This window comes from Drosophila miranda, assembly GCF_003369915.1.
Source record: "Drosophila miranda strain MSH22 chromosome Y unlocalized genomic scaffold, D.miranda_PacBio2.1 Contig_Y1_pilon, whole genome shotgun sequence".
In the NCBI taxonomy this organism is placed as follows: Eukaryota; Metazoa; Arthropoda; class Insecta; order Diptera; family Drosophilidae; genus Drosophila; species Drosophila miranda.
In genome coordinates, this window is record NW_022881603.1 from 9,404,318 (window position 1) to 9,417,023 (window position 12,706).

Below are 12,706 nucleotides of genomic sequence, written 5' to 3' on the forward strand. Positions count from 1 at the left end.
TCGATTGATCTTTATTTGTACCTGAATCTGTTGTACTAGCTTCGTACAATCCTTCTTCTTGTGCTGCCTTCTTAAGATTAGACAATGTGGTAATATCTTTTCTTGCTATGGTCATGAACATTCTGTCAGGAAGTTTTCGAGTAATGACATCTTTAATTGCGTTGTTCAAAGCGTTTTTATACCCGATACTCAAAATGAGTATTGGGGTATATTAGATTTGTGGTAAAAGTGGATGTGTGTAACGTCCAGAAGGAATCGTTTCCGACCCCATAAAGTATATATATTCTTGATCAGTCCGTCCGTCCGTCCGTCCCCTTCAGCGCCTAGTGCTCAAAGACTATAAGAGCTAGAGCAACGATGTTTTGGATCCAGACTTCTGTGATATGTCACTGCTACAAAAATATTTCAAAACTTCGCCCCGCCCACTTCCGCCCCCACAAAGGACGAAAATCTGTGGCATCCACATTTTTAAAGATACGATAAAACCAAAAACGCAGAATCGGTGAGGATGACCATATCTACAGTGCAAAATCTGAACCAGATTAAGATAATTATTATAGCCAGAATCAAGAAAACAATTTCATTCTTTCTCGCTCTGTCTCTCTCTAACACACAGGTTTCATGGTCGGTTTTGTCAATTGCAAAATATGAGTTCAAGGATCTCAGAACCTATAAGAGCCAGAGCAACCAAATTTGGTATCCACACTCCTGTGATATCGGACCTTGACCGTTTCGTGTCCAAATTTCGCCACACCCCCTTCCGCCCCCGCAAAGGACGAAAATCTGGGGCATCCACAAATCTCAGAGACTATTAAGGCTAGAGTAACCAAATTTGGTATCCGCACTTCTGTTAGATCTCACTATAAAACGTATATCTCAGAATTTCGCGCCACCCTTTTCCGCCCCCACAAAGGACGAAAATCTGTTGCATCCACAATATTGCACATTCGAGAAAACTAAAAACGCAGAATCATAGATAATGACCATATCTATCAGATTGCTGAATCTGGATCAGATCAGATAATTTTTATAGCCAAAAGGAACAAATCAATTTGCACTGGCTACGCAGCCCCGACGTCACGCTCAGACTGATTTTCTGTCTCTCTCGCACGCACTCTTTGTCGTGTCGTTTAATATTAGCGGCGTCTGCCGGAGGAGAGCCGTACTGACTTAGTATCGGGTATAAATTTAGAGTTGTTTTCTGGTATGTTTTCTAAGTTTAGCTTATTGTTTATTAATAATGCTTTTATCTCTAATTCTTCTATAAACTTACGAAGACTGCCGTTGAATCTGGTGGTGTATAGTTGTCGTAAGAGTTCTTCATATGGTGTGTGATTTTTGAACTCGTTGATCAGCGCCGTCTTCAGTTCGAGCCACGTGTTGGGTTGTATCATTTGCGATATGCGTTGTGCCTCTCCTGACAGTTGGATCTCGGTCGCTCCAAATAGGATCCTTTGTTGGCGAAGATCTTCAGTTGGATATAATCCGCATACATATTCGATTCGTTTGATAAATGAGCTTAGCTGTCCAGATGAACCGTCATAGGCAGGTATTTGTCGACAGCAGTGCCTGGTTCAAGTGGATTTCGCTCATTGATAGTGGTGGTAACGCCATGTTGTTGGTGTTGATTGGGTTTTGTTTTGTTTTCAGTAGTTTTTGACTTTATTTTGGTTCACTTGTAAGTTTTTTGATTTTGTATTTAGTGTTTCACTGTTCTTGGTGGATCACTATCTCCGCTTACTTCAGTTCACTTAATTTTAGTTTTGCAAATCGTATGTGCTCGTAACACATATTTTCTTTGGCGGATTTCACAATTTTATTAACGATTCCGGGATTACGTGATCACAGTAATTAGAAATTACACAAGCTGACCATTACCGAAATATAGGAGTTAATTTTAAACGAAATCCTACCGACTGCGCCAGTTAAATATCCGCAACTCGATTTTAAGTTTTTAAAAAAGACTTTTATTTTACAACTTAAATATCTTTATGTCACAAAATTTAAATGAATTCCCCGACTTGACTTTGGGTCTGCTTGTCTCAAACGGAACTGATCTCTCTGCTGCTGGCTAGTTTCCATGAGCCCTTCTCTTGAAACTCCCGACTCTGGCTTCGGGCGTTGCTTTCCTCGGCTGCATCTTCGTGTCGGTGGCGTACGTGCCTGGATCGAGATTTGGGGATGCGTCGGCTTTGATGAAAGGCATCCACTGCTGGCGATCGGTGTTGCATTACATGACGGAGCTAGGAATGTGATACTCCTTGGTTTTATGTCTAGCTTTGATTGGTCCTCATGAGTGGCGTGATTCTAAAGAATCGATTTCTCGAGAGTGGCGTGATTCTAATGTTGATGAAACAATGTGGTCCATTGTTTATATTATGGGGGGCCCTAGCTTGGAGTATGGGAAGAAACAGTTATTGATTCTTGAGTGGGGTCCTGTTACTTGTGTGGATGGGGTGGATGAATTGTACATAAACATAATGTATATGGGATGTGGGGAATTATGGATATGTCACTATATATATATATATATAGGTATATTGTACACTAGAAGTCCTGACCTATAGCCTCGACCCTTTGCAGATCGCTTTCGTTTCGAATCCTTTTTTTTTGTTATTTCTGGGTTTTTATAGCACCCGCCTATGGGGTCATTTCTGCACGCTGTCATGTGTGCCATACCCCATACCCTATACCCATAGCCATATCCAATGGACCCATAGTTGGGGCTCCGCGAAACGAGTGCAACACGAACTATTTAATGGACTTGGCACGCACTCTCTGCTCTGCCACGGCCTAGGCCATGGTCACAGTCAGATTCCAGGTCCCAGGTCTAGAGGTTTAAGCCCAGCTTCAGTTCCAGCCGAATCAGTTTCATTGCCATGTGAGAAGAACGTCATGCGTCGTCGACTGTTGCAAGTACTATAAGAGCCCGAAACATGGACTCCTAGACCATTGGACCTGCAACCTGGAACATGGAACCTGGAACCTGGAACTTGGGTAGAGGTCTCCCAGTAATTTATGATTCGCAGCGCACGGCGTGCAAATGATCTATTGCCCATTGCAGTTATCCCAAGAGGCGTGGGCTGGCCTTTGGATCGGATCGGCACTTGTTGCATCAGCAATATAACAGTTAAAAGTGATTTCTTTTGCCTTGGATGTGGCATCTCTCCACTGCCTGGCGCAGCCGCCTCGCCTACATGCCCGCAGGGCCCTCCTGACAGTTACAAAGTGCGCACACAAGTTCGCGGTCAGGTTAAATGACCCAAAACCCCAGAACCCCGAAGAAGAACAACACAATGCAGGCGATTCGATGCGATGCGTCGCGCTGCGTTGCGTTGTCGACGCCATCCATTTTGAGACTCTAAAAATGATTAATGGAGTTTTCTAGTTACAATCGATAGCATAGCCAACGCGCCTCACCATCAGAGTCATAAATAAACCAAAAAAATGCATCGGCATGGGCATCGGAAGATCAACATCAGCCAGGGTATGGGCCTCTGCTCCAGACCACGACCACGGGTGCTTGAGCAGATTCCATTGAGCAGCGTATTTATCATTGGTAAACTTTATTCTTTACATTTACATACAACACTTTTAATATAACTTTGTCCAATTAAGTTCTTGCACGCCTCTCGTGGGCGTGACACGTGTGGGTTTTAATTGTTGAAAAGAGAAATATGATATTGTATATTTGCAATAGAAATCTTTATAAATTTTAATCTAAAGTGGCTACTATAAGTTATGCTGACTTCTGTCGCGGATGGGCAGAGCAGAGTCAGAGATATCTACGCCATTCGAGTTGGGACTCGGGCACCTAACGGATGAGACTGCTGCAACTGCCGTTTCCCTGGCTACTGCTGGGGCTTTCTGGATTCCTGAGCCGTCTCTGCTGTCTCCTCTAGCATGGAGTACTATAAGGACGGCGGATTGTATTGGAAACCTGGATTGTTGAACTTGAAGCGCGCGATCTCGAACTGCAGCGTCTCGTAGTTGATGTCGGCCAGACGCTTCAGCTGGTGGGCTATCTGCTGGCCATCCTGGCTACTAAGGGCGGCGCTCAATGTTGTGGTATCTCTCTCCACCTTTGTACTGAGCAGAGGCGGCACGTCCTGTATTTTTGAGATGCATCTCGGTGCATTCTTGACTGAAAACGGAACGAACACAAGTCAGGGAATCTCTTCAGTCAAAGAAACAACGAATATATTTACCATGGTAGATGATCTGATCAGGCCGGGTCTGGGTGCGTAATCGCTTCACGGGCAGTTCGCCATTGATGAGCTTGGTTTCCACGACGGGGCCGGGATTAACGACTGCATGGACGCTGGAATTGCTAGAAGCAGGCGTACGACGGTCGGTCACAAACTCAACGGGATGCGGATCTTCCACGTGCTCAAAGGACGTGTTGTCAACCACGATTGTGCGGTAAGTACCACCCCCCGTATTTACAGCAGTTGTGGCAGCACTCGAACTCTCCATGGCGCCGCTATTGTCGGCCAGATTATTATCGATAATATCTTCCTGTTCGACGTGTTCTTCGAGCATATCATCTACGTCATCTACTTCATCGTTGATTGCCTCCTCGACGGCAGCTTGGAGCTCCTTTTGAAACGCGGCCGATGTGCGCTGTCCAATTTCCTCAATCTCATCATCGCCATCGTCCTTCTCAGACTTAAGATTCAGCAGCGTCTCGCCCGTTGTGCTGGGCACCTTGCCAAACAGATCGAGGGCTCTGTTCTCGAGCGTCGTCATCGAAATGTCCTTCTCGGTGGCCATCAGGCTGCGTCTGTACTTGCACCTTGTGGTGTTCTTCCAATCGTTCAGCCGCTGCAAAAGGCGGGAAGAGTGTTAATGGGGATACTCTAATCTACAAAATAAAACTCCGATTACCTTCCGCCACTCCTCGGCCGTGAGTTTGGGACCCGAACTGCATTTGTTTAGCCTGTCGGAAAGCTCCTTCCATTTTTTTGTCAAATAGTTAAGATCATAATCGCGCGGCACCCGTCCGGTGGCGAAAATGGAGTCGGCCTCCATCATGTCTATGTACATCTGGTACTGTTCAGAGGATGTGCGCTTCTTTCTTCGGTCCATTTTGCCCAACATAAACAGTTAACACGCGCCTTGTATATTGTTTTTCTTACGCAAATCGTAATTTTAAAAGCCGACGCCACAAAAATGCGAAGTGTCCACAAACAATTTTAACGCGCTTGGGGGTTTTCAGTGCAATTTCGACGGCGAAGCATAGGGTTACACTCACAGCGACATCTGGCGGAAACTCATTGAGTCGATGTATTCATTCAAACGATAGTTCTATTTTTTTGTTTTTAGTTTATTTAATTAAGATATATCTTTTTAAACTTAACTTAACAGGACCTACATATATGATTCTATAATATGTTACAAACAATACCGATATGCAATTCCTTGTAATTCGCTTGTTCCATGGCGCTATAGCTCCGGCGCACTGTACTCAAATCCGGGATTACTGTACTTGAAACAGGCAACATGGAACTGAAGGCTGGCGTTGTGGATGTCCGCGATTCGTTCCAGCTGATTCTTTATCTCCTGGCGCTTGTGTCTTGCTGCAGCGAACTCTTGACTAAACCCAGGAAGAAATGGGGGAATTATTAAGTTTAAAGTGTGTAAAGTTTAAGGGGCATATGTATGAAACTCACCCTCATAAAGGGTTCGGGGACCTGCACACGAACCCGCTTCACGGGAAGTTGTCCATTGATGATCTTGGTGGCTGGACGTTCGGTGTACTCCTCTGGAAACTGCACTGTCACCTGCTTAGCTTTGCGCGGGCTAATTCGGATAGATTTTGGCGGCGGGCTAGAATCTTCGCGGTAGTCCGCATAGTTATCCACTGGTTCCTCCTGATCGATGTGCTCCTCTAAATATTCGGCGCTATCGTCGAAGACCAATGCACCCACGTCCGAAACCTCTCCAAAGATGCTCAGGGCTCTGGTCTCCAGTGGCGAGAGGGATAATTTAGCTCCCGGGGACAACATGATGCGTCTATATTTACACCGTGTCGTGTTCTTCCAATCGTTCAGGCGCTGCAAAAGGCGGGAAGAGTGTTAGTCGTGCCTTTGATACACAAAATAAAACTCTGATTACCTTTCGCCATTCCTCGGGTTCGAGACAAGGCCCCGTCTGTTCCAAAATATAAACAAAAATTGTCGCCACAGCATACGACGCGAAGATATCGATACTATCGATACTTGTCTCGCTTCTTTAATGTCGAAAATATTGATGTTTTTCTATCTCTAAGATAAATACCAAAAACAAATTTTAGCATAATTTAAAATGTAAGAAATCAAATCAATAATATTCTTTTAATTATGTATCTGAGGTTGATGCTAAAATAATTTAAGATAATGTATTTTAAATGTAAAAAAATCGGTATGATTGAATAGTAGTTTTTGGTATATTTTTAGACCCAGCCCGATGTAGAAATCATATCTAAATGCCATTTAGAGGCATGTTACAGGTCTTATCGAATAAGTATCTTATTCAAGATCAGTATCGAGCTACAGATCCTTTTGATTTAAAAAAACAATGTGATCAAAAATTAACGAAATACTTTCTGAGAACTTTTCTGGCCGGTTTCGTCAGTAGGTGGCTCTGTTTATAATTACATAGCTGTGTAGTTTGTCATATAGCAAACTAGTTTCCTTTTTGTGGAAACTCGGACAAACAAATTTGCTTGTCTTGATTTTAAATATTGAAAATATTAAAGTTTAAGTGCATTTTAAGAACAAATTTCAGTGAAAAGGCCACCATCAAACTTCTGGCTGCCGAAAGCAATAGTCAGGAGATTGTGGAATACGGCCATTGGCCTGGAAAAGCGATGAAAAAAAAGACGCATGTGAATTTTTACCATGTATTGTGAGCGATAAAACCAGATGATAGTCTGTGTGCAAGCGAGATAGCAAGTGTCGACGGACTGCCAGAGTAGACACAAAACTTAGTGCTGGGCCCGAGCCCATTTCCGAACAAAATTATTAACTAGTGCGAGCTCTCACCTTCCGCCCGTCATCCGGAACGAGTGAGCACCTCAAAAGATAACAATTTTGATTGAACACGCAATATGGCGGAGGTGGTAGAGGAGCTGCCCGCAGCAGCCGCCGCCTCATATGCGGACGATGTCGATGCTTCTGTTATTGTTGAGCCTGTAACAGGATTGCCCCTCACTGTCAATGGCACGGGCAGAACACTTCCACCGGCAGCTGTGAAATTCGCCGATCTCACAGAGAGTGGCAGCGAAAGTGGCGACGGCGACGGCGACGGTGAAGGCGAAGGCGATGGCAGTGCCAACGCCAACAGCAACGGGGAGCCGGGCACCAGTGCATCGGGCAGTGGCCGGACCTCGCCACCGCCGAATTGTGCCATCTGCCTGTCGCGCTGCAAGCGAAAATGCTTCACCGACTCATGCATGCATCAGTTTTGCTTCAAGTGCCTCTGCGAATGGAGCAAGGTGAGTTGTGCCGGTAATGGTAGGAGAGGCAAGCGGACGAAATTTGATAAACATTTGATAACAGGTGAAAGCCGAGTGTCCGCTGTGCAAGCAGCCCTTCAAGACGATCATCCACAATGTCCGCCCACTGGATGACTTCGACAGCTATCCGGTTCAGAACTCATCACCGCCCATACCAGATCACCATCCAGCGCTGCGCTTTCAAATTGTACGACGTCCCAGGTTCATGCCGCTTGTGCAGAACCAGTCGTCGATGACGAACGACCTGGACGGCGCGGCGGCTGGTGATGGTTCACAGGATGGCCTGCCCACTGCTGAATCGTCGGGTGGCCGCCACTCGTACAATCGCTTCGAACCGTACCGCATGGAGTTGATGAATTTCTATCGTCACGACCAGGATCCCGCCATCTCGGGCAGTTCCCTGAGCCAGCTCTGGCGGCGCTACGTCTATGATCGCAAGCTATATGCTCTGCCAGTCAGTGATAGCCTCACCGGCCACTTCCGCGAGTGGAGTGCTCGATTCTACAGGTGAGAACCACTGTCTGTTCAGCCTCGTGACAGTGCGGCTAAACTTAGTTTATCCTTGTAGAAACAATCCTGCCCAGATGCATCGCCTGATGCCGTGGATACACCGCGACATTGTGTGCCTGCTGAGAAATGCCGCGCACAGTGTCAGCACCGTGATGCAGTTGATGCACGACATTCTGCCCTTGACGAACATACTGGGACCCACATTCCGGCGCCGATTGTCACCGTTCTTGGGCGAGCGGACCAGTCACTTCATCCACGAGCTGTTCAACTTCGCCCGCTCCCCATTCGACATGATTGGGTACGATCATGTGGTCCAGTACTCGGTCCGTGTTGCGGAGGAGGTGGAAGTGGATCTGCTAGACATGGTCGAAACGCAGTCGTCCAACGAGAGTGACTTACATTTGGAGGTGGGCGATGGGGAGACTGCGAACGCCGAGTCCTCCAACGACTGGAACGCACCCAATGATCGTCCGTCCACCAGTGTGATTGTGACCAATCCCGGTGCCACACATTCCTTCAGCGTGACAATGGACAGCGATGGCAGCGAGCTACCAGGGATCTCAGTACGGCGTGCCACCACCTCAAACGTCGGCTCCCAGACGGTGGCCATCAACTTGAGCATGCGGCGTCCGGCCAGCGAGTCGGAAGTGATCGAGATCGATGACGGCGATGCCGCTGCCAATGCCGAGGTGGCCGCCATCAACGATGGCAGCAACACAAACAGGCGCCAAGCCGGCGCCAGCATCCCGATTAGTGCCCACATTGAGCTGGAAAGCAGCAGCAACTCCAGCGAGGATGATGAGTGTGTCTTTGTGCTGGAACTGAAGCCGCCGCATTTGCGGACCCCCGAGCAGGTTACCCTCGACTCCAACAGCGACTCGGACGTTGTATTTGTGAATGAAGAGAATGGGAGTGCGTCGGCCACGCAGCGTCCGTCAGCCACAGCAACAGCCGTAAATGATGCGGAAGAGAACGAGGCTCAAACGGCCAATCATGGCCTATACATGGGTCCCAGTACAAGCGCTGCCGCCAGCAGAGGCAAAAACTGGAAGCAGTGCTACGACTACGCACGTCGTCAGGATCTTTTACGCATCGCTGGCTCCACACGACCCAAACGCACCAGCAATTCTCCTCGTCTCATTCCCCAGTTAGCCAAAGCAGCAGTTCGAGCAGTAGCAGAAGCAGCTTCTGCAGTAGCACTGCCACACCAATGGGTGCCCACCAGTGGAGCACGAGCAGCGACGAAAGCAGTGAAATCAGTAGCAACAGCGAAATCGTTTTGGCGGAGGCCAAAAGAAGATTCCGCAAAGCCTTGACACGCAAGCGTTCGGCTCCACAGAAGCTCAAGAGAACAACGCGAAAGAGCAGCAGGCGACAGGTGGAGCAGGCGCCGGAACAAAGTCCCCCAAAGGAAGAGGAGGAGGAGGAGGAGGAAGAGAAGAAGCAGCCGGCGGCTGAGCCCGAGGCTGAGGCTGAAAGCAGTTCCGATGGTAGTTCAAGCGATGATGAGTCGGGAGGCGACAGTAGCGAAGCGAGTGGTATGTTGACCATATAGTAACATTCTTTACCTTTCATATATATTTATACTTTTAAATCTTTTGCAGAACCCAAAAAAAAGAGTAGCAGTGACGACTCGGACGATGGCAGCCCGAAACTAAATCTTCAGCTAAGCGCCTTGCGGGCCGCTTTGCGGTCGGAGGCAGTGTTGGAGGATCGAAAGCCGCTCAAGCTGGAGCTGCATATGCAGCATGAGGAGGAGCGAGAGCAGGAACAGCAGCCACAGGCGCCACATGTGACACAGGGGATTATGGATCAGCAGTCGGAGGAAACGCAGCCAGAGTGCAGTGCGCCGAAGCGTCGTCGCAGCTGCAGCAACAGTAATCTGTCCAGCCACAGTGCCAGCGTAGCGAGCAGCACCACAGCCAGCTCCAGCTCGGCTCTGAGCTCCTTCAACTGGCAAGCAACGAGCTATGCGAGTGACCCTCTGGTGCGGGGCAGTGGCACCACCGACGTGCACGACATAGCCCACTCACTGATTGAACTGTCCACACTGACGCATGAAAGAAACGCCGAGGACGGGGCAGACGTGGACGTGGACGTGGACGGAGGCGTCAGTGGAGGCTTGTTCAATGATCAGTCGAGTGGAGTCGAGGAGGCGATTAGCTTTATACGCCATGCACTGCCTAACACTGCCAATAGCCTAGAGGACAATGTGCATCTGGGACTGTACTCGGACGTGGATGCAGAAGTCAGCAACGAACAGAGTCAATATCGGATGGAGTCGGCCATCGATGTGGTTGGGGCGGAACCTTTGGTGGAAGCAGATGCGGATACTGCCACAGCCACCGAAGACGATGAGGACGATGATGATGATGATGAAAATGAAAATGAAGATGAGGATAAAGACGACGATGATGACGATGATGATACCAACCTACCTATGTATAAGCAAAATTTATTAAAATGTTATGAGAACGACGATGATGATCATGAGGGTAATGATAATGATAACGACAATGATGATGATGATGATTAGCAAGATTAGCGAGAGGAGCAGAGCAACGATGCAATGTTCGATGCTGCCTTGACGTTGGCGTCTCTAGCATAAGCTTCAACAGTTTATTACTCTAAAAACTGTTCGAAAAGTGTATTTAAAGATTATGGTCTTCTATTCTGAATCCTTAAATATGTTGACCTTGTCCCTATATATTTTAATATATTATTTAAATTGTAATGTAAGCAAATAGTTTTATCCTAGGCCTAAGGTTGCCATGTTAAGTTGTAAATATTAAAACCCCCTCTATACCCCTATTTTACATATATGTTTGTATACCTACCTACCTAGCTATGTATAAGCAACATTTGTATAATGTTATCCCACGCCACTAATGTATCCAGTCCCCAATGGGATCCTCTATCCGATATGTGATCCCTGATCCCGAAGATTGTCCCCTACCCAACACAACAACCCTTCCCCGCACATGTTGTACATTTTGTTTTTTAAGAGGATCTTAAAATACCTATTTACATACAATAACTAAAGTTCAAAGTTTGAACCGTAGAACTAACGCCGCTCTGGCACACAGGCATCTGGCATCATATGGAGACAGTGTTAAATTGTTTTTGGATACAAGCCCCGCCCCTAATGGCGTGGCCGGATATGAAATTTAGTACTCAAAACAACAAAAGAACAAACATTAATTATAATACAAAATCAAATAATAAAAGTAAAGATTTATTGTAAAACGATACTTGGTCAGTATGGCTCTCCTCCGGCAAACGCCTCTAATATTAAGCGACACTACTAAGAGTGCGTGCGAGAGAGACAGAAAATCAGTCTGAGCGTCTCGTCGGGCGCTGCGTAGTCAGTGCAAATTGATTTGTTCCTTTTGGCTATAAAAATGATCTGATCTGATACAGATTCAGCAATCTGATAGATATGGTCATTATCTATGATTCTGCGTTTTAAGTTTTCTCGAATCTGCAATATTGTGGATGCAACAGATTTTCGTCCTTTGTGGGGGCGGAAGGAGTGGGGCAAAATTCGGAGATATAATTTTTATAGTGAGATCTAACAGGAGTGCGGATACCAAATTTGGTTACTCTAGCGTTAATAGTCTCTGAGATTTGTGGATACCCTCAGATTTTCGTCCTTTGCGGGGGCGGAAGGGGGTGTGGCGAAATTTTGACACAAAACGGTCAAGGTCCGATATCACAGGAGTGTGGATACCAAATTTGGTTGCTCTGGCTTTTATAGTCTCTGAGATCTAGGCGCTAATGTTTTACGCTAAGCAAAGCCGGCTATGCTACGTGTGTGTTAGAGAGAGACAAGGCGAGAAAAAATCAAATTGTTTTTGCGTTTTTGGATTTCTCGTATCTTTAAAATTGTGGATGCCACAGATTTTAGTCCTTTGCGGAAATATTCTTGTAGCAGTGACATATCACAGAAGTCTGGATCCAAAACATCGTTGCTCTAGCTCTTATAGTCTTTGAGCACTAGGCGCTAATAGGGACGGACAGACGGACGGACGGACAGACGGACAGGGCTCAATCGACTCGGCTATTGATGCTGATCAAGAATATATATACTTTATGGGGTCGGAAACGATTCCTTCTGGACGTTACACACATTTTTATACCCGATACTCAAAATGAGTATTGGGGTATATTAGATTTGTGGTAAAAGTGGATGTGTGTAACGTCCAGAAGGAATCGTTTCCGACCCCATAAAGTATATATATTCTTGATCAGCATCAATAGCCGAGTCGATTGAGCCCTGTCTGTCTGTCCGTCTGTCCGTCCGTCCGTCCGTCCGTCTGTCCGTCCCCTTCAGCGCCTAGTGCTCAAAGACTATAAGAGCTAGAGCAACGATGTTTTGGATCCAGACTTCTGTGATATGTCACTGCTACAAAAATATTTCAAAACTTCGCCCCGCCCACTTCCGCCCCCACAAAGGACGAAAATCTGTGGCATCCACATTTTTAAAGATACGATAAAACCAAAAACGCAGAATCGGCGAGGATGACCATATCTTCTACAGTGCAAAATCTAAACCAAATCGTATAATGATTATAGCCAGAATCAAGAAAACAATTTCATTCTTTCTCGCTCTGTCTCTCTCTAACACACAGGTTTCATGGTCGGTTTTGTCAATTGCAAAATATGAGTTCAAGGATCTCAGAACCTATAAGAGCCAGA

The 12,706-nt window shown here is 46.5% G+C and overlaps 3 protein-coding genes across 3 annotated transcripts; 1 reads left to right on the forward strand and 2 right to left on the reverse strand.

Moving 5' to 3' along the window:
* Positions 1-3,613: 3,613 nt before the first annotated feature.
* On the reverse strand, positions 3,614-5,219 carry LOC108160423. The gene is made up of 3 exons (XM_017294425.2): positions 4,888-5,219; positions 4,209-4,824; positions 3,614-4,144 (listed from the first exon to the last, which is right to left on the reverse strand). Exons 1-3 carry the CDS (start codon positions 5,098-5,100, stop codon positions 3,912-3,914), a joined length of 1,062 nt encoding a protein of 353 aa, XP_017149914.2. The 5' UTR covers positions 5,101-5,219; the 3' UTR covers positions 3,614-3,911.
* Positions 5,220-5,305: 86 nt separating this feature from the next.
* LOC117190413 lies at positions 5,306-7,039 on the reverse strand. The gene is made up of 4 exons (XM_033395490.1): positions 7,026-7,039; positions 6,118-6,232; positions 5,673-6,056; positions 5,306-5,589 (listed from the first exon to the last, which is right to left on the reverse strand). The coding sequence occupies exons 1-4, from the start codon at positions 7,037-7,039 to the stop codon at positions 5,446-5,448; spliced, it is 657 nt and encodes a 218-aa protein (XP_033251381.1). The 3' UTR covers positions 5,306-5,445.
* On the forward strand, positions 6,545-11,025 carry LOC108160140 (E3 ubiquitin-protein ligase Topors). The gene is given in 5 exon segments (XM_017293948.2): positions 6,545-7,477; positions 7,542-8,005; positions 8,067-9,264; positions 9,267-9,546; positions 9,613-11,025. Coding segments are annotated over 5 exon segments (3,261 nt in total). The 5' UTR covers positions 6,545-7,090; the 3' UTR covers positions 10,545-11,025.
* Positions 11,026-12,706: the final 1,681 nt, after the last annotated feature.

Bases quoted from the DNA above. Each gene is read 5' to 3' on its own strand.
- LOC108160423 (XM_017294425.2), bottom strand. From the start codon at position 5,100: ATGTTGGGCAAAATGGACCGAAGAAAGAAGCGCACATCCTCTGAACAG. The intron at 4,825-4,887 runs GTAATCGGAGTT...CGCCTTTTGCAG, and splicing joins CGGCCGAGGAGTGGCGGAAG to CGGCTGAACGATTGGAAGAA. The intron at 4,145-4,208 runs GTAAATATATTC...TTCCGTTTTCAG, and splicing joins TGATCAGATCATCTACCATG to TCAAGAATGCACCGAGATGC.
- LOC117190413 (XM_033395490.1), bottom strand. The intron at 6,057-6,117 runs GTAATCAGAGTT...CGCCTTTTGCAG, and splicing joins AACCCGAGGAATGGCGAAAG to CGCCTGAACGATTGGAAGAA. The intron at 5,590-5,672 runs GTGAGTTTCATA...TTTAGTCAAGAG, and splicing joins TCCCCGAACCCTTTATGAGG to TTCGCTGCAGCAAGACACAA.